The 21,602-nt window shown below is 41.1% G+C and overlaps 1 protein-coding gene across 1 annotated transcript in view; it reads left to right on the top strand.

The window, feature by feature from the left end:
• ksr2 (kinase suppressor of ras 2) overlaps window positions 1-21,602 on the top strand; it is a 170,468-nt gene that overhangs the window by 100,679 nt on the left and 48,187 nt on the right. Inside the window, exons 7-8 of the mRNA XM_050050637.1 lie at window positions 19,204-19,273; window positions 20,573-20,656. Coding sequence (XP_049906594.1) covers window positions 19,204-19,273; window positions 20,573-20,656 — 154 coding nt within the window. The remainder of the gene's footprint in view (window positions 1-19,203; window positions 19,274-20,572; window positions 20,657-21,602) is intronic.

Here is a 21,602-nt window from a genome sequence, read left to right as displayed (position 1 = left end):
CTGTGCAGGGCACTATAAATAATTATCTGGTACTTAAATTTTGCAGAGCTGGCAGTGAGAGCAAACAAATCTGTCCACGCACTACTACATTCTCTATTTTATTCAATTTACTTTTTTGGATTTGGCATCCATAGCTAACCAGCCACTGCTATCGAGGTTCAGCAACATTTGGATTCATAGAATGAATTTCCATAGACTTCTTTTCTCAAAGGCTCAAGGAGCCACTGGACAGGGGCTAAAGAGCCACATGTGGCTCCGGAGCCACAGGTTGCCTACCCCTGGTCTAGCTACATGTAACCCAAATCTAGCCGATTTAATTTTAAAATTGATTAAATATAATTTTCGCCATTGCAGATGGCGTGCGGTATGATATTCAATCACGTATGGAGAGTCAACAGTAATTAAAATATGTTTATCTCCATTTTTTGGACATGGTCTCTACATAGCCGTATAATTGATGACGTCTACACTTTGGCTATGGTTAGACGTCTACCAAATTTTCACTGACAGCCCAAATTCAGCCGTGATTTAGCCTAGACGTCAGGTCTTCATGTAGACAGCTATTAGACATTTTTTAAACCAAAAAATGCTTGCTGGGGTCAGACATTTTAATGATCAAGCATTGTAGCTCTGACAAGCAGCTTGGTTTGTCAGTCAATCAGTCCACAAAAATTTCCCACCCTTTGGCAGCCACAGTTTTTTGCCCTGGGAGGCTAAAATTTGGCATGGTGGTCACAGCTGTAGCAAATTCATTCATGTTTCTTTTCCATAGTGACATACACTGTACAACTGAGAACCTAGGTGTTCAATTAGCGCTCTACTTTTTTTATATTTTACAAAAACTAAAAAAAAATAAAATTTCAGTTATTGATGAAAGTGAAAAACGCAAATAAAAAACAGAGCAATACCCTGGTTCTCACAGGAGTTGTCAGGCTGGCTTAAACAAAGGAACAATGGCTTGTCTCACATCAGACACTCAGGTGATCCTGTGTATCGGCTGTCATGTAGACAACTTAGAAATAAATGTACATCAGCTGTGAGAAAAATCCAATTATTATTTAGACCTAATAACTTTGACTAAGCTGTCAAGATTTTAGGAAGCAGTAAATTCAAAGAAAGTCTTCAGCAAACACTTTGCTGATGTTGTTTGCACATGTTGTGTGTGCAGTGAACCATAGTTCTCAGTTCATTCCTTCTCTCCTAATGATGTACTTGAAGCTTTGCAAGCTATTGATACCAGGAGTTCAACTGTAGTTGATAATTTGGATCCTTTAAAAAAAGTCTAATTATCACTGAGCAGTTAGCAAAATATATTTAATCTTTCCGTCTCAACAGACAGATTTCCTATTGTTTGAAAAGCAGCCCATGTAATTCCTTTACATAAAGGTGGTCATAGAGAGGATATAAATAGTTACCACAAAATCTCCAAACTACCCTGCTTAGCAAAAATCCTGGGACATTGGGTTAACAACCAACTCAAGTCTTTTCTTGGAAGGCTCTCAGTTTTAAGTCCAGCCCAATCTGGATTTAGAGCTCATCACAGCACTAATTCAGCCGTTACATTAGTTACAAATTTCCAGTCAGGAGAGGACTGATTTATTTTGACACAGCACAGCTCCTAATAGAGTTTTTTCTTTATTTTTTTCTGCGACAAAGCAACCAAAGAAATCTTGCTGACTAATGACCTTTCTGGTCGACTAATGTTTGGTTGACTATTAGGGGGCAGCCCTAATTGCATTTCTATCTCAACTGGTTTGCTTACTGATTGTTTGTTTGGTGTCTGTGTTTATGCTTGGCATGATTGAAGGTGAGGGTCTCCCTCATTTGATTGAATAAGATTATTAGATTTGATTGAATGGATAAGATGTGACAAAGATGTGACAAAACAGTGCTTAATAATACAAAAGTAGGAGAGTAACACATCTTCATCACTCAGTGCTCATTGTGCTCCTTTTAAATCACTGAGTAAAGAAAAAAAATGAATTGAAATGTTTTCTTTTTCCGTGGAGCTCCTGAGTTGACCTTGGGGGTCCCCAGTTCCTATTTTAGAAATGGTGTGTGTGTGTGTGTGTGTGTGTGTGTGTGTGTGTGTGTGTGTGTGTGTGTGTGTGTGTGTGTGTGTGTGTGTTAAAGCTTGCGTGAGCATGCCGACACGCGTGTGTGCGCCCAGTAAACCAGGCTAAACATCCGTCCCGAGTCTATGTTTGGGATTATGGTATCACTGCCATCTCATACGTCAGGGCCCTCCAGCCAACAGCATTATCACTCATCTCTCTAGTCGTCTGAATCGAAACAGACGGAGGACCCACAAGACTGGCTGAGGTGACTGAACGCTGTCTGCTCAGGATGAGTCAGTGCCCAGTCGAAGCTGAAACGTCAGCGCCTTCTTATGAGTTTGTTTGGCTGTCCACCTAGAGATGCCGAGAGTCTGGTTGTGATACAGTTAGATCACATTAAATATTCATACTAGTGTTTCTTTGCTTGGGTAGATTTTGGCACATAATTTGGTTCTGGAGACAGATAGTTTTGTATTAAATCTGCAGATAGCTGACAGTGTGTTGATTTTGAGTCTATTTAAAAGAATAAGGCTAGCATTTTTCTAAATTTTCTATTTTGTAAACAAACCCCACAGAAAGACCAAAACCAACTACGTGTTTGTTCATGTGTGTGTAGCACATTAAGATAAAAAAAAAAACATCAGTTAACATGACCTAATGTGTGGTTTTTAATTTTGTGGAAGGATTTTTGAACATAGGATGGGCCCACCCCATTAACTTCAATAGAACTGGCACCAAAGTCTGGCTCCAATGCAAAATCTGAGCATTGTCATTGACATTAAGACTTTTCTTTCTTTTATAGTTTACTTGGCCCAACCTAGCTTATTCTCTATAGACACGTTGTGCATGTCCGTAAGATTCCATTGTTTGGCTTGTTTTTGTGACTGGATACTTGTTTATATCACACCAAGGCATGTGCCCTAGTTTACATCTTGATTTTGTTCCTCATTCCTGGATTGTCAAACTGTCATGGTGATACCTCTGGAAATGTTGACTTTGAAGTTTTTCTCAAAGTCATTGTTTGATTTTCCTGTTGGTCAAGATGTTGATGTGTTTTTGGACACATCTGCACATGTGCTGTAATTTACACCACGGTTTTACTCCCTCCTGGACTGAAGTGGTTATTTAAAAGTGTTGGGTTTGAACTTCTTGGTTTAGATGTTAATATGTTAAGTGATGATTTTATTTGATTATATTTGGTGGTATGGGTGGTATGTTGTTTGTGCATGTCTGTAGGTTTCAGCTGTTTGGCTTGTTTATGTGACTGTTTACTTATACAAAACCTGTGCGGGTACAGTATTTAATTACATGTCAGTTTTGTCTCTCCTTCCTGAACTGTCTGACTGACAGGTTTTAATTAAGTTTGCATGTCTGTTGTTTCGGTAGAAGTGGGTTGTGTGTGTGCCAACTCTCATGTCTTTAGACATGAAAACAATGACATATAAAGTGGTAAGGCATGACACTAAATTATTCTTCAAATTTTATTTTTGTTATGATTTTTTTATTTATTATCATTTGATTTGATTTATTTATGGATTCTTAAAATACATCAGTCCAACACGATCCCAAGACGTTTAAGTTGTAATGCTAGAGATTTCCATCCTGGTTAATTTGGTGACACCTGTGGTAACTACGCTAACAGCAACCCAGCCAACATATGTGGGCGCCACATGGGTTAATCTGGGGCTACCTGGGTACCAAGTGGGTATGGGCTCAAAATGGGCATCTTATCTGGGGCCCACCTGGGAAACGTAAGTAGGTGGGTCCTAGTTGGGACATGGCACCCTTGGACAAACCCACCTACAGCCCACATTTCAGACAATGCAGCCCCCATGTAGAACCCACATAGAATTTAAATCTGGGACTGAGATGGGTCTTGCGTATGTTGCCCAGTTGGGGCCTACCTATAACCCAGTGTAACCCTGCATGAAAGCCATGTGGGCAAGTGGGACGGGGCCATTATGGAACCCACGGACAATCTTATATAGGGCCCAATTTCAGCCCATTTTCTACCAACATGACACTCTTTACACTTTAACAGTTACTTTGTCAGAAATACAACGAAAGATTTACTAGTGTATGTCTTTACAATTAACCAAGCAATCAGTCAATAATAACTGCTTCACAATAAAATTAGACTCCTTGTCAGTACTGTGTGGGTGTATAGCGTAAACTTGATTAAACTGCCTCACCTAAATGTACAGAATGTTAGTAATGCTATTAATTACCTGTGCTTTTCCTACTATGATAAGCCAATATTTCTGTCTTGTGACTCACATCATCACAGTCACCTGTAGTCACTTGCTCAGAAATGCAGTGGGAAAGAAGGGCATCTAACCTGAACCACAGAGGAATAACGAAAAGACAATAAACCTGTCGGTGCTTCACAATAAAATCAACCAGTGTTTCATCATGTGAACCCTTTTAATGCGAAACAGTAGCAGCAGGCTGTTGTGTTTACATTTGGAATATCTTAGCTTTGGCGTGGTATAAAGAGAGCAAACAGCAGTATAGTGCCACTAAATACTACTAGAGCGATAACTTTGAAGGACAAACAAGAAGCATATACACAACAATAGAACATGGCTTGTTTTTGTGACTGTATACTATACCACACCACAGCATGTGCCCTAGTCTACCCCTGTAAATCTGTCATGATGTTGTTGAGCTTCCTGTTGGTGTAGATGTTTAAGTGTTTTGAACACACCTGGGTTTGTACCATAGTTTGCATTTCAGTTTTGTTCCTGCTTCCTGGTCTGGAGAGATTTTCCTTACAGCTATGAGTCTGAATTTCTTCTTGGTGTAGATGTTGATGCATTTTCTGATGTTTGTGACCAAAACTTAACCAGTGCAACCAAACCAAAAAATGAATGTCCACATCAATAAGCCTAAATTAAACAAAACAGATTAATAGCTCATTTCAATTTATTTTTTAAACCTACTTGTATATAAGCTTTGACCCAATCTCTGACCTAACCTTCAGAGAAACTACACACTCATGTCCTTAAGTTTGCATTGTTTAGCTTAATTACATGACAGGATGTTTGTGTAACACCTTTGTGTGAGCTTGTGCACATTGATGACCTTGTCACTGTGTGAAAGTCAAACTAAGAAGATGCCGTTGGGTCTGGGGTTAATGTAAATATTCAAATTAAAACTTACTTCACAGTGTTGAGGCAACTGCAGGTGGCTTAACTGCGTTTTTTTTGATTGGACTAGAGTTTTGCGCAAGAGATTGGAAGGTACTTAGTTCCTTAGAGTTTAATTAAGTTTGCATGTCTGTTGTCTTGTTGGAGGTGTGTTGTGGTTGCGCCAATGTTTAAAACTCTTCCACTCAGCATTTATCTTGCCCTCATGCCTGATGATAAAGCATTGGGACATCAAAACATAATGCTTACACAATTGTTTTTCTGTTAGACCTTGAAGAAAAATGTAGCTTGTGCACGTTTTGTTTTTACAGGTGGTCTGGTTTTGACTTCAGTTTTGTTTTTACTTCAGTTTTACTTTTTGTTTCTTCACCCCCTGGAAAAGAGTTTGAGGTCTTTATTAAGTTTGCATGTCTGTTGTCTCTTTGGAAGTGTATTGTGTGTGCCCAAATGCTTAAAACTCTTTCGCTCAGCATTTATTTTGCCCTTATGCCTAATGATATAGCATGGGGACATCAAAGAACAGTGCTTACATTTGTTTTGCCATAACTGGAAGAAAAACTTGAGACAAGTCTTGTGCCTTTTGGCAAGGCACACACATTTTGAAGTGTTCTCAGGACATGAAAGGGAGTATTGATCACTTCATAAAGCTGAACTTGGAAAACACTAAACTGACAAACCATGACAATTAAAACAACATAAATATTGGCAAATTAATTAACAGTACAGTCCTGGTTGAGATCTTTTCTTTAAAGGTCCTGCGCAAGGTCAACCCACACAGGTAATTCCAGTTAATCTGATTGAATAGACTCCTTGTCAGTACTGTGTGGGTGTATAGCGTGAGCTTGTCTAAAGTGCCTCACCTTTAAGTGTCTTGTTAATTACCTGTGCCTTTCCTGCTATGACAAGATTTCTATTTTGTGACACACATCATCACCATCACGCTTTGATATGGGTTTGTTTGTTTAGTACACTTCTTTTACTTTTCGCTTAGTGCTCAGAAATGCAGTGGGAAAGAAGCGTGTCTAACCTGAACGTGGAATAACAAAAGACAATAAACATGTTGGCAAAACTGAGTAAGGCCTTTGGCGTAAACAAATGCCTGCAAACAGTGAACATGATAGTGGCCATGCCAATACATAAAGACGGGCTATTGCACTGGTATATCCACTCTCATGCTTATTTTCTTGCACCGAGTCTGCTCATATGTATGCATGTGCACTACATGTGTTAAAACAGAATTTCACTTTTTGCAAGCAAGGAGCATCCTATTGTTGTTTGCTGTTTATCCTTGTGCTCAACTTAAATAATAAGTATTCATATTTCAGTGTTTTTGTTCTTGCTCTTAGTGTTATGAAAAGTCATTGTTTGTCCAGTGTGAAAAGTTATGGTGGCCACAGAGGGTGCCCGAATGCTTAAAACTCTTCTGCTCAGCATTTATTTTGCCCTTATGCCTAATGATATAGCATGGGGACATCAAAGAACAGTGCTTACATATTTGTTTTTCCATTACTGGAAGAAAAATTTGAGACAAGTCTTGTGCCTTTTGGCAAGGCACACACATTTTGAAGTGTTCTCAAGACATGAAAGGGAGTATTGATCACTTCATAAAGCTGAACTTGGAAAACACTAAACTGACAAACCATGACAATTAAAACAACATAAATATTGGCAAATTAATTAACAGTACAGTCCTGGTTGAGATCTTTTCTTTAAAGGTCCTGCACAAGGTCAACCCACACAGGTAATTCCAGTTAATCTGATTGAATAGACTCCTTGTCAGTACTGTGTGGGTGTATAGCGTGAGCTTGTCTAAAGTGCCTCACCTTGTCAGTACTGTGTGGGTGTATAGCGTGAGCTTGTCTAAAGTGCCTCACCTTAAAGTGTCTTAAAGTGTTGATCATAGTATTAATTAGTTTTTCCTTTCCAGCTATGACAAGATTTCTATCTTGTGACTCACATCATCACCGTCACGCTTTGATATGGGTTTATTTGTTTGTTTAGTACACTTCTTTTACTTTTCATTTAGTGCTCAGAAATGCAGTGGGAAAGAAGCGCGTCTAACCTGAACGTGGAATAACAAAAGACAATAAACATGTTGGCAAAACTGAGTAAGGCCTTTGGCGTAAACAAATGCCTGCAAACAGTGAACATGATAGTGGCCATGCCAATACATAAAGACGGGCTATTGCACTGGTATATCCACTCTCATGCTTATTTTCTTGCACCGAGTCTGCTCATATGTATGCATGTGCACTACATGTGTTAAAACAGAATTTCACTTTTTGCAAGCAAGGAGCATCCTATTGTTGTTTGCTGTTTATCCTTGTGCTCAACTTAAATAATAAGTATTCATATTTCAGTGTTTTTGTTCTTGCTCTTAGTGTTATGAAAAGTCATTGTTTGTCCAGTGTGAAAAGTTATGGTGGCCACAGAGGGTCACTTTCCACGAACAGCTCGCCTCTTGTGCCTCAGGCTGTCTGAGCTCACACAGTTGGAGCGAGGCCGCAACTTGTGATGATGCCTTGTGTCCACTTGGAGGTCCAGTACCAGCCCTGGGACTCAACCAACACATACACCTGCTTCAGAACTGGTGTGTGTGTATGAGTGTGTGTGTGTGTTTGTGAGATGCAGAGAGAAAGAGAGGAAGAGTGCGTAGGAGTTTGTGAGTGTGTGCTTGTGGATATAAATGGCTTCAATGTTCTTCATACCCTTTGCACACAACTCGCTCTGTTTATTTCTACATGTGTTCTAATGACGTCACCCACTCACCCTAACCTCGCATAGACGCTTGCCGGTTGCGTCACAGATCTCCTAGCAACCGAGTGTGGCACCACAATGGAGGTCCCTTTGAGACTTGGCAAATAAATAATGGCCAACAAATAACGGCTAAATTTAAAACAGGGTGAGGAGAAAAGAGCTACCTGAGAAGAAAAGTCGAGGTTGGCGTCGATTCAGTATTTTAGTAAAGATGTGAAGTTTTGTCACCCAGCCATCGTTTCATAGTTTTATATGTATGAGGAGATGCATGCTGACATGTTGACTCATGCTTGGAGAGCCGAGCATACTCAGCTTTTTTTGTATTCTTGAATCATAAACAGAATAGAAAAGATAAACCTCGCCTTTTGTCGTTGTTTTGACTTCTTTTCACCGCCTACGAAACTCCACAAACTCCCTGCACCACATATTAATCATTTCTGGTTCACTTGTAATTAGAAAATATGAACCAATGACCTAAAGGCAACATTCAGCTTTGCCTCTCTGTATTTTGCTCTGTATTTTCTCAGTAAACCAAGAGAGTTTCATTTAATAGGAGGACCTGGATTGTTGTTAAAATGAGCGATGACTTTTTGTATACTCTTTTATCTTCTCCTGCAGCATCAGGTCACTGCTAAAGAAAACCTCTTTTCAGAGTAGTAAATGTTTTGCAGGTGGGACTTAACTGACTCTTTCTGGCGCAGAGCTCTCACATTTAGCTCTCGTCTCACTCCAACTAATGAAACCCTGCAGAGGAGGTCACACACTCCAGTCAATAAGGAGGTGGATTGGTCAGTTGTTACTATGTTTGTTCCTTGAAAAGAAGGGCAGGTGTCACAAGTCAGAGGAGTCTTTGTAAACACTGTGCTGCTGCTGCATCCACACAGATACTGTTTTTGTGCAGAAGAGCCCACTGATCTCGCTGTGAATTTAGTCTCTGATGAACTCCGTGTCGTAATTTGACACCTCAGCTAATCTAAACAAACTGCTTTAATAGCCGACTAGCCAGCAGGGAAGTGTAACAACAGATGTTAACAACGTCCGACTTGCCACTAAAGCTTTCTGTTACAAGCCGCAGAGTACAAATCAGATTCGATCATTGTGATATTTCGACAGGCTGTGTGCTGTAAGAGATGGCACTGTTTTGGTCATGATGCATTGAATGCGGCACGCGTGTTTGAGCTCCCCATCTGTCGCCACCACTGAAGCATCCTTCCAGTTCACTTATGGGATCTTTATCTAGTTTAAAAGTGTGTGAGAGAAAGTTGAGAGTGAGCCCAGTTCTAATGAGACAGCAAATTTGTATATTTACTAAAACAATTATCTGGTCGTCGTCAGTGTTGTCCAAGAGCTATGAACCTCAGATATGGCTGCCAGAGGGGGCGTTACGTCAGCCGAAAGTCCTCCGTAGCGTCAGATTGGCCTTGCCACCGAAACCTGCTGTCTGTTGGTATTTGTCTGCGTGCTCCGAGCCATTTGAGTTCTTCAACTGAGGAAGTCACTCCCGAGCCATAAGGCCTCCGGGCATCATCTGTTCCCCCGTCCCTCCTCCCTCTGTCTCACTGGCACACTTAAACCGCCAGTGTTAAAAGACTCACACTATCTATACGGCTGTGCGCAGATACTTGTTTCAACCAAGAAAATTGCTATTTTTCTAGTGCTGTGATTACTATTGTCAGTTTATCATAGGGGTAGTGCGTGTGTGTGTGTGTGTGTGTGTGAGAGAGAGAGAGAGAGAGAGAGAGAGAGAGAGAGAGTGTGGGTTATTTGTAAACCTGTATGTGTGTGTGCTTGTCAAAGATGACAGCACAATATTCTGCAAAAAGGCTGATCGGCGTGTAGCTGTTGCCATAGCAACTGAGCAACCTGGCTTTGTCTCTTGTTCATCTGAGTTTTTTCTTCTTCTCACATTCGGATAGAGAGGGGGAAAAAAACCCACAACTCTCTATTACCACCCTTCTCGTAGTTCATTTCTTGCTGCCACTCCAAACAAATACTTGTTCAGCCGTGTACTTTCACCTTGTGGAAAGTCTCATTAGAACGCATGGATGAGGAACGATGAGAGGATGGTAACAGCCTGTAACATATCGCTCATATAACACTCATGTGCTATAATGCAGTGCATTGTGCAGCGAACGCCCACACAGTTTTTACAGTCCTGTTCACTTGTTCTTCTGCTCTGCACTGTCTGCTGTATATACCATAATGCCAGACTCTTATCTAGTTAAACCGGCCTGAGCTTCCTGTCGACATGTTGCGTTCAAGTGTTGTTTTGTGCCGAATTTGTTTGGTATTCCTATCTTGAGCTTTTGTCTCTTGATGATACCAATCCAGATATGCCCCTAGTTGCATTCAACCATTTGACTGAAGCTTTTATCCAAACTGTGCTACACTCTGCCCATTGAGCTGTAGGACCTTGATGATTCTGATAATGACGTGCACAGGTGCGGGTGAGATGACTTTGTGACAGCGCAGACAATGACAATAATTTGAATTTGTGTGTTTTTTTTCCTTTGTTGCATGCGTCTTGTGCTGTTTTAATGTCACACACTCCACATTTTTTGCCAGCAGTAGGAACTTCTCCTCCATGGGGAGCAGCAGTGTTTAGTGCTCAGTCAATCACTATGGGAGGAATCTCGGTCTAAAGTCAAATGAAGTTTATTTGGCAATAAATCGGCTCCTATACTCAAGTAGTCTCTTTATCTCTGCACACATACATCTCCCTCCCCCTTTTACCCCCACACAGACAGAAACATATATTTGTTCATGTTTAGTGTAGTTATAGTTCTCTCTTTAAGCCACACACACACACACACACACACACACACACACACACACACACACACACACACACACACACACAAACACTAGCAGGATATTCAACCCCATGGTCTGCTGTCTGTCATGTGACCGGCCAGTGGAGGAGGGGGGAAGGAAGGCCTTGGCTTAATTAGGCTGAGGCCAATCAGAGAAGATGGAGGAGGACACTGTTGTCTGGCGCCTTGGGGTTTCTCAGCTCCTGCAGGCTCATCTGTCTTACACACACACACACACACACACACACACACACACACACACACACATGCACGCTTTGTCTTGGTGTGTTGCTTTTGCATATCCTAAAGTTTTCCCTCACTTATGTGACTAGATGTTTATACAACACCTGTTTGTGAGCATTTGTACTTTACTGTCCTTCATTTCTCCTCCCTGGGCTGTCAAACTGTCATGGTGGCACCTCAGGAGACCGTTACACCTGGTCTCATGCTTTTAGGCACGACAAAGGCAGCACTGAAATATCAACTGGTAGAGCGTGACACTGTTGTGTATATTTACCAGCACGATCTCAATATGTGAAAGTTATACTCGATGAGATTTCAGTCCTGGTTGATTTGGCAACACCTGTGGTTACCACGGTAACAGCAAATGTGGTATAATATGACAGCAAACACTCCTTGAGGAGCCACTTTGTCAGAAATACAACACAAGACAAGCTCGTGTATCTGTTTAAAGTTCAACCGAGCAAACTCATATTGTTTTAATAGAGACGTCAGTCAAAATAATTGCAGCCACCATCTGATTTCATGCTGCGAGTGCCGTGAGTAGTTCTCCGCACAACAGCAAGGCACAGTAAAAGTAGTTTACCTTGTTAAAAAGTTGGAGCCATCGCCAGCAGTGTTTTATTTAACAGATTCACTGTGGCTGCTCTCTCTTGTTCCATTACTCCCATGCAAAAATTAAAAATTGTGAAATGACATTTGTTTTGTAGATAAACAATAGCAGTCAGCGTCGCATTCCCTGTGAATGCTTCACAATAAAATCTACCAAGTGTTTGGTCATTTAAGTGCTTTCAAAGTGAAGCAGCAGCAGCAGGCTGCTCTGTTTGCATTGTAGCTTACTGTGATACAGCTCTGACATGGTGTAAAGACAGTAGGGTTAGGTCCCACTGACATTTGAAGCGATACTGGTACTAGCGTCTCGAATTCGACACCAGTACCCAACAGTAGTGACTGTTGGGTTACTAGCCTTTTTCTGTTGTTATTAGCCGTTCTGCAGGCTTGAACAAGCTGCAGTCTACAAGCAATTTTGCTCCGTGAAACTCCATGGCTGGCTTCTCGGTGTCAGGGTGCTTCTAGGCACATCCACCTACTGTCTGAAGCTGGTGTCCCCACCAAATGCACTCTGATGTACCGAAATTTGGCACAGATTGATTCAGTGTGAAGCGGTACTCTGTAATGCTGATGCTGATGTATCTGAGGTACTTTTAAAAGTGTGGTACTGTACAGTAACATAGAGAGGTAAATAGTGAGGCAGATATCAATGGCTCACATGCATGCATTGGTTTCCTGTGAATCCCTCGTGTAAGGTAGACAGTCTGAATCAAGTACAGATATGGCGGTCTCTACCACTGCCAATAAATACTACTGAACATTAAAGGAAGGACATAAAACGTGTAACATTAAACCTGGTCTCACTCCGAAGTCGTCGAAATCCGGTGCTTGGGCAATCACTTGCAGTGTCAGACACTGACAAAAAAGCCGCCCTTTAATGTCGGCATGATATGCAGCCGGTCGCTGCTATAGTTTAATGGTGCTCGGCAGTGTCGGGGAACACGGCAGGACACCAATGAAAGCAAAGGGGACGGAAGTCGGAGTTGGGCGGGCGGTAGGGAAGGTGGATGGGTCCAACAAACAATGACTTTCACCCAGGAGAGCAGTGTTCATGTCCTGTAAGATTATAAAGCCAAACCGTGTTCTTTTTTCCTAAACTCAACCACTTGCGTTAGTTGTTGACGGCAAAAAGAAAAGTCAATTTGCCAATGTAGTGTGTTTATTTTGAAAGAGACTGTATGTAAACAGTAAATTTCCTGTGAAAATGGAAGTGTATTTTGAAAGAAGACAATGCATGTAACAGGCAGAACTTGACACAGCTTCCCAGAACATCAAGAACCAACACACCCAGGGTACCTTTCACGTCATATCTGGACGTGGAAAGTCCATGACCAAATGTCGACGAGGTTGGAGTGACAATGACAACAAATTCAGTGCAAACCAAAACATAAGTAGTCACATCAATACAATAACGGAGAAGCTCAGTTGAAATTTATTCATTATCTTAAATGTACTTGTAGATAAAATAATCAGTCATTCTCTACAGTGAAAGCCCATATTCAGATCGCTAAAGACATGCACACAGACACTACGCATCTGTTGTATGTCTCAGGATTTCATTCATTTGTCAAGCTTACGTTTCTTCATATGACTGGCATGTGTGTGAGCATGTGGCTACAAGTTTGTTCTCATGAGCACTTGCTGACATAAATCTACACTCCCCCGTTCTTTGAGGGATGGTAGGATCATCAAAGGCTGTTGCGGAAGACAGACAGCGACGTCAACAATACACACACACACACACACACACACGATGATAAACAGCCCTGACCACGCCGCTGACAAGTCCAATCATCTGCCAGTCGCCAACAAGGCCGACAAGAAGCAGATGATGTCAGTTTCCCCTCTGTATTGAGTTATCAGGTTGATTGAGTGTAATTGAGCGATGCATCGGAGTGCGGAGAGAAGACACCAAGCCTCTGGAGAGACTGTAGAGAGAGGAGGAAGGAAGGAAGGGTGTTTCAGGAACCAGGAAATGCTATACAGCACCAGGGCCATGAGATTAGCACGGCCAATGACTCGCAGTCTAGCGATCAATTAATAGGACTGATTGAGCCACTCACCAGATAAAAGATTTGAGTCATACAAAGACTTTAATATCTACTGTAGCAACCTTCTAGGGTCATGAATGCCATGATCATAAACTTACTTAACTTAAAGACCCATTGATAGCTTTCGATTGTGACTGGAGCCACCAGCCAGCCAGTGAAAGTACTTTTGCCTCCAGAGCAGATTTTTCTCTGAAAGTCCAATCCACAAGTTTTAAAGAGTGTCCTAGGAGGAACATTGGCATCCCAACAATGAATCTTAATGTATTTTCTGTTCCCTTTCAAATAGAAAGACATGATGAAGAGCCTGTGATACGAAAATCGACAAAGACATCCGGAGATTCATAGATGATTTATTCTTTCGGGCAAAAGTGTGGGATTTCTGGCTGAAACCAACTCAGATCTCTTCTTCTCCTCTCGGGTCTAATTGAAGTGAACCTCTTCTGTCCTCTCATATGGAGATCGATCTCAGCGCACACCTGGGCCCACAGTTCCATTTCAAGGCATTAGGAGTTCGATGCATTGAGGAAAGAACTTCTAAGCCTTGTTATTTTGCTCCATGTTTCCCCCTTTATCATCACATTTCCCCGTTTTAATGAATTGTTCATCTCCACCACCTACTAAACTCAAAGTCCTCACCGCTCCCCTCTTCCTGGCGTTCATTTCCAGCTTAAAAGTAACATAATACTCATGAATAACTCTGCATAAAGGTAGCCAGAAAATTACTCAATTATTATACATTTTACTTTCAGCCAAGAGGATGCAAAGATGAGAGATTGGACAGCGTGTGTTTGTGTGTGCATTTATGCATATGTGCATAGTTATTCTGTTTATATGAAACCTGTTAGCCCGCTCTTCATCTCTGCATGAGCCCAGTAGCTTGAGGCTGCATAAGCCGCTACTAGCATAACACACCCAAATTTCAGACTGAACTGTTGGCAGTCGAGTTTGTATTGTGGTTAATGTCGATGCAGATTTTGACAAGGAAGAAAACTTGGTGTAAAAAAGACTTTGTCTCTGGTTCTGCTGCATTAATTTTAATCTTTTTTTAAAGTGTCCATCGTGAGGGTTACAGTGTTTTTAGGAGTGGGTTGCTAAATCAGAGGTCTAACTTAAAAACATTTCAGAGTTTGTTGGTTGGAGTATTGAAAATATAATGAATATTATATAGATAACTCTTCCTGTTTGTTTTTTCTAGGTTGACTGTCTTTATTAATTTCTAAGTTGCAAAAAGTGTAATGGAATATGAGATACGACACACATTTCTTGTTGCAGCAGTACAAGGACAGAAATAAATACTGATTAGTATAGAAAGTAACAGAAACTAGAAAAGTGCACTCTCTGCCGGCTCCAGTGCAGATGCCTGAACTGATCGTGGCCACTCTAGACAATTCTTGTATTTTCACCACAGGTTTCAGAAGAAACAATATTATATACAATGTGAAAATAAGGATAAATGTTTTTGTTGTTGTTGTTTGTTTTTTTTTACTTTTTAATAGATTTTATTTCTGAGTTTTTAAACTTTAACAATACACAAACCCGTGCATAAGAAATACAGGGCAGAAAAAAAGAAAAAGACAACAGAAATAAAAATAAATAAATAATAATGAAAATAGTAGTAATAATAACAATGATGATAAGAAGTTAGAAGATAAACGATAGCACATTGCCAGCTAGAGGAAAACAGCACAATTATACGCTAGTTCGTACTGTATCCACTGGAGGGTTGAGGCAGAGAGATTGTGTCCGTGGGGTAAAGACCACGAGTGGTCAGGGAAGGTCCAATGGAAACTGTCCTGGCAAAGCGAAGCATAGTGCACAGTCCAATCTAAGGAAATAGTCCAGTGTGGTTAGTCAGCTTGACTCCTCATCCTTTTGTTGTGTTCCATAAAAGGTCCCTGGGTTTTAGAAAACTTGCAGAGGGAGTTAGACAGAGTTTACCCAATTTCTTCAAATGTAGACAAGAAACCATGTCGATAAATGTATTTTTGATAACTAAAACACAGCCACAAATCTTTAAACTATGTCATTTTAAAAAATGACAATCAAACAACAATAAACTACTAATTGCCCTTAACTGCCTTTGTCTCTGAGTGTGCCATTAAAATCAACAGACAAAACAAAACATTAACTGGCTACTTACTTACTTATGGTACAAGCATAAATATCAAGGAAAAATGACCAAATCAGACTAGGTAAGGCTTGTTGCTTTTAGCCGAGCCGATTTCTGCAAAACATGCGGCCCCTACCACCTAATTAAAAGGAGTGAGGAGTCAGCAGTCAATGACGGTATAAAGCATTCAGAAGTGCTTCACTTGCTTGAGTTTCTTGAAGATGTTTCACCTCTCATCCAAGAAGCTTCTTCAGTTATAACGGACTGGTGCGGAGTCGCAGGCTTTAAACTCTGTGTGGGTGTGAACCCTTACAGAGTCGTTGAGGTCACATGTGAGTCGTTGACCATTGTTAAATAGAGGAGGTGGCCTACGACACCACTTAACACCCACTTACAATGCAGTGTTCGGATCCTTCTCAGACGACTTAACACTCGTTCTCACCTGGACCCATCTAACCCTACGACACACAAGGTGGGTCAATGACTCACATGTGATCTTAACAACTCTGTAAGGGTTCACACCTGCACAAAGTTTAAAGCCTGCGACTCCGCACCAGTCCGTTAGTACTGAAGAAGCCTCTTGGATGAGAGGCGAAATGTCATCAAGAAACTCAAGCAAGTCCAGTTGCCTACGATATAGCACTTGGGATTACCATGACCTGGATGACTGAGAATCTTCATCGACAGGTATAAAACATTCAATAGGACAGGTTTTTCAATAATTTTGTAGCACGGCAATCACAAGAGGTCCTTGAGCATACTGTCATATGTGTGCACACAAAATATTAGGCTGATTGGACCAATAATTTGCAAGATTATCTGCGGGCAGACAGATATACACACTCTCTCACACACACAACCGAATGCATGATCCTCTCCACGTGTTTGGAGGGGATAGTAAATGATAAGAGATACATAAACTAAAATAACAATAGAATACAAATAGAAACTATACAAAAGCATTTGGAGACAAAAATGACTTGGCAAAACGAGTGATGCTAATAAAGTGACAGAGTCAGCAGGTCTTTGTAAATAGTCTACACCAGGCTAATGTATGTTATGATGAAATTATGGTACTCAGTGTTGTATTGCTTGGCAACAGCTTGGGTCCATGTTTACTTCCTGTCAGCTTATGTCATTCACATACACTGCAAAATATTCCAACAGGAAATGCAAACAGACCCTTTTAGAATTTTTATTTTAACTTTGAAACGGTGCAAAGCATATAACCTACATGGACCTGTGATATGAGGGGTTTCTGCAGAAATTGAAATAAACCACTATGAACAAAAATTATCCCGCGTGATGCACTTTCCGATATAAACTTTGACCTTGTCAGCGTTTTTTAGCATGGCTCTTCTGTTATTGAATTATTGGCAGCCAGCACATCATTAAAGTGTGCTATCATCTCAATGCACATCCACCACATCCAGCCGCCCTCACAGGTAACGCTGTGTAGGCTGCCATCCTCACCTGGTATTAAGAGGTGTTGCATAAATGTATCGGGCTGCTCAGTCACTGCCAGCACTAATGGACCAGGCAAAAGGTTTTTGTTGTGAAAACCTTTTGAAGCGAGATTTCCTCACAATGGAATACAGGTATCAGCAATACAGGACATCTGCGTCTAACCATGCAAACAATTCAGACTTTGTTGTCTATCTATCTATCTATCTATCTATCTAGAACACAATAATATCAGTACAGCAACTGCACAAGGGCAAAATCCAATCTTTCTTTTCAATTTGGATTTTCTTACAGTTTTTCTAAATACAATAAGGTCCTGGACATTTCTCTTTTGTTCTCCTCTCTTGATCGATTTGTTTTTCACTCTTAATCACACAATCAATACATTGCTTAAACCTCTTTTTTGGAGAGCGCAGAGACAAACACCCAGAAAAACATGTCTAAAATATTCATTTTCTTTGGTATTGTTATCTGATTTGAGTTTGGACTCAAAAAGGCCTTGTGCTTTGGTCCCATTGTGTGTTTCCAGCTAATCAGTCTCAGCTATGGCCATCTGCAGACTTACAGTAATTGTGACTATTGGGGAAATAACTTCATACTGCTGCCTTTCAAAAGAGACCATGTGTGTGCATGTACTCCAAGTGGTTCAAAAACAGGTTTTAATTTATTTGGGTATGCCTTGGATCAGGCCTGTCTCCAAAAAAATGCATTTATATACAACCAATTTGAAACTTGCAAATACTTACTGAGGGAAATGTATTTGCAGAGGAATGCCGAGCTAATTTTGTTTTCTGTTTACATAATGTAATGACGAAATATTGCTTATTAACGTATCTGGCGCAAAAATGTTAATACTGAGGGGTGCCTACTAGCTCACCTGGTAGAGCATGCACCCCATGTCCAAAGACGGTGTCCTTGTCGCAGCAGCTGTAGGTTCAATTCCAACCCTCAGCCCTTGGCTGCATGTCATCCCCGCTCTCTTTCACCCTTTCACTCTAAAAGCTGTCCTGTCCAATAAAGACAAAATGAACCTATCTGCAAAATGTTTTTCCAATGCCATGTTTCAGTTATCAGCAAATGTTCACGGACAACATGTTTCAGGTTTTTTTTCCCCACCAAAATAGGCAGTCTTGAAATACAGAATCCACTTGTAGTGACTACAGCGTTATTTTTTGAAATTCTGTTTTGATGAACGTGTAACTAAAATCACGATCTTTCCGCAACCGTTTCCAAACTGCATTTGTTGCCTAAACCTAAGACAAGAGTTTTTATACTTAGTTGTTGATTAAAATGCAACCAAAACAAAAGATCTTTCCCTTACCTAACTAAAGTTCTTTGTTGCCTGAACGGAAGACAGGAGTCAGGTTGTGAACCTCAAATTCTGGTGTCATGTCCTGCACTTTGTACGCCCACCATCCTCTCCAACTACCTCCTTTCGAAGCCTATGTGAAGTGTTTTGTTACCTGAAAGAAACACCTCTGAACATTATCCCGGCAGCGACTACTTTGCCACAGTGATTACGAGAGCAGATTAGTAACATACAAACGTAATTTCTGGAGGACAGGGTTGCTGGGATTGCTGTTTCAGGGGGAATTTTAAAAAAAAAAAAAAAAATTGGATTACTGGTGAAATGAAAACCTATGACATGAATACATCAGGGGCACATCCACTTGTCTATCTAGACAATTAGGACAAGAGCTCATTTACAGTGGTGAGTTGACAGTGAGTCATGACTAGCTGTATGCATGATATCTAAACAGCTGATTATGTCCAACACCAAAATGCCAGTCTGTTGCTGCAAAATCAGTTCATTCCCTTAAATGCCATATGTGCTAAACGAATGTTAAATGCAAGACATTTAGTTGATTCTGAAAGACGTTCTGTCAGTATTACCATTTGACCAAAGGAATGAAAAACAACCTTCCCTCTCTCCTGTCTCCTCTTCTCCAGACACTCTCTCAGTGCCTCGCTGGTCCCCACAGATTCCTCGAAGAGATCTGGGAAACTCAATAAAACACAGGTAGGCCCAAAGGAAAGTGTGTGGGTGAGCGTGTGCGAGTTTGCCGATGTGCATACACTCATACATCTGTGATAGAATGTCAGTCCAATTAAAAAAAGGGTCTCTTGCATAACTCATCTCCATTCTCTTTCTCTCTTTGTCTGTCCCTCTCTTTCTCTCTCACCCTGCTTGACTCCAAACGCTAGTGATCTAAAAAGTAAAACAATACCGTATTAGTTGTGGGATCTCAGCAACCACCAGAATGTGGGTGGTTTGCCTGCTGAAAGTCAGCGAGGTGGAAAGAGAAGCTCTAAACCTCATCATACGCAGCTGAACTGAGCGCAAATGTAATTTATGGAGCCGTTATTTGAAGATTAAGGCTGGTTTTAAGAGAAATGCCATTATTCCACCCAACAATCTCCTTGACGTGCCGATTTGCATATTTCTAGCGTGTGCCCTTGATCGCATTGTTGGCCTGTTACGATAAGTGCATTTGCGTCGCCGGTACACAATGCACCACTTTGGCTTTAGGGCCTCCACTGTGCTGAAAGAACAATTCTTTATGCAGAATCTGCCCTTAATGTCACATCATCGTTCATATGTGACAGCAGAGTCCACTAAAAATCTGTAGGGGTTGGATTGAGTTGAGCCTCTCAAGTGAGGCGAAGGAGGGCCTAATAAAGAGATTTGGATTCTGTCAAACTACATTAGTCACCTGCCATTAGCCAGCCAGCGGCACTGCTGGCGTCCAGGCATTTCATCAGTAAATACAGCCAATAGTCACATACGTGCTTGAACCGCTCGGTCGGTCTGTGCAGGGAATTGGTTGCTACTAAGGAGCACATTGTGGATTTGTTTGTTTGAGAAGTGACTGTTTTGGAACCTTTGAGAACGGCTCAGGCCTCTGAGCTGCCATCACTTGGACTGATTTTTGCATTGATATAAAACCCCATGGCCTCTGTCCTGCGCTGCAGAGCCACTGCCTAAAACGTTCATTCACTCACGGCTGTTGAAAGATGAAAATGAAACGGCCCCAAATTAGATCAGCAGGTGAGGGAGATTAGGGAGGTAAACACTTTTACAGAAGTACCTTCTTCAGGCATCTATTATCCTCTCAGAAAGGTTACGCAGGGAATGTGGCGCCTTCTTTCGTATAAAGCCGTCTGTCAGAGAATGTTATAAAAAGCAAAAGGTCAAAAGCAGTGTTTCTCCTCACGTTTAATCCACAGCTCTTAGATGTCATATAGATGTGCAACAAGCTGAAAATGGTGTCCTGACTTTTAGAAATGTCCTTATCTCACTCTTTTCTTTTGCCTGCAGGTTTTCCACGAAGTATTGGATGTCCCAGACATGCATAGTATGTGGGAAGGGAATGTTGTTTGGACTGAAATGTAAAAACTGCAAGTAGGTATTGAAACCGGTTTTTGTCTTAGAGCAGGGGTCGGCAACCTTTACTAACCTTTACTTTGTGGCCCAGAAATGTTTTAATAAATCTGTCTGGAGCCGCAAAACATATGAGTGACTGCAACACAGCCTATTTAATCTAAATTAGCCTACAAACATTCCTAATAGGTCTAAATGAGCATTCATATGATTTACAACAGTGTAGCTTTTCTGCAGTGGGCTGTTCATGATTATTTGGTACTTAAACTTTGCAGCGTTAGTGGTGAAAGCAAACAATTCTGTCCACACACTATGAAATTCTCTATTTTCCTGCGAGACATTTTCTTTTTTGGATTTGGAATCAATAGCTAGCCTCACTGAAGAGACACAAGGCTAGCCATCGCTACTGAGATGCCGCATACGGCTCCTGAGTCACAGGTTGCCTACCCCTGTTTTAAAGGGATGGTTCAGATATTCTGAAGTGGGGTTGTATGAGGTAGTTATTCAGAGTCTGTGTATTACATACAGCAGATGTCAGTGAATTCGCCCCCAGTTTGGAGAAGCAGGCAATTTAAGTGTACGCTATATTTTGAATATTTTATTTCTTGTATATTTGCCTTTAGAAGCGATTTCAGAAAGGAAACCAAAGCTGTAATATTGCTCTGTTCAAAGCCAGACTCCATTGAGAGAAATAGCAATTTAATTCAACATTACTGAACACAGGAGCTGCTGGTCTTCTGCTGTCTCAATCAGTTACTTTGTTTTTCCTATTGACCCTTCGCTAAGTCTCACCCCTGGATGCAGACTATCCAATCATAACGTAGCATCGGGCCGGCTCAGACCAGGGTCCGACAGCAACACAGCTGTGCTCCGTTGACTCTAATGCAGTCGTTTCAGATTTCCTTCATTTTCAGGCTGGTTTTGTGGATTTGGAGCTAAATGTTGTGCCTGGGACACGTCGTGTATT

This window comes from Epinephelus moara, chromosome 8, assembly GCF_006386435.1.
Source record: "Epinephelus moara isolate mb chromosome 8, YSFRI_EMoa_1.0, whole genome shotgun sequence".
NCBI lineage: Eukaryota > Metazoa > Chordata > Actinopteri > Perciformes > Serranidae > Epinephelus > Epinephelus moara.
The sequence above is the reverse complement of the archived record's forward strand: the minus strand, read 5'-3'. Positions and strand labels throughout refer to the sequence as shown.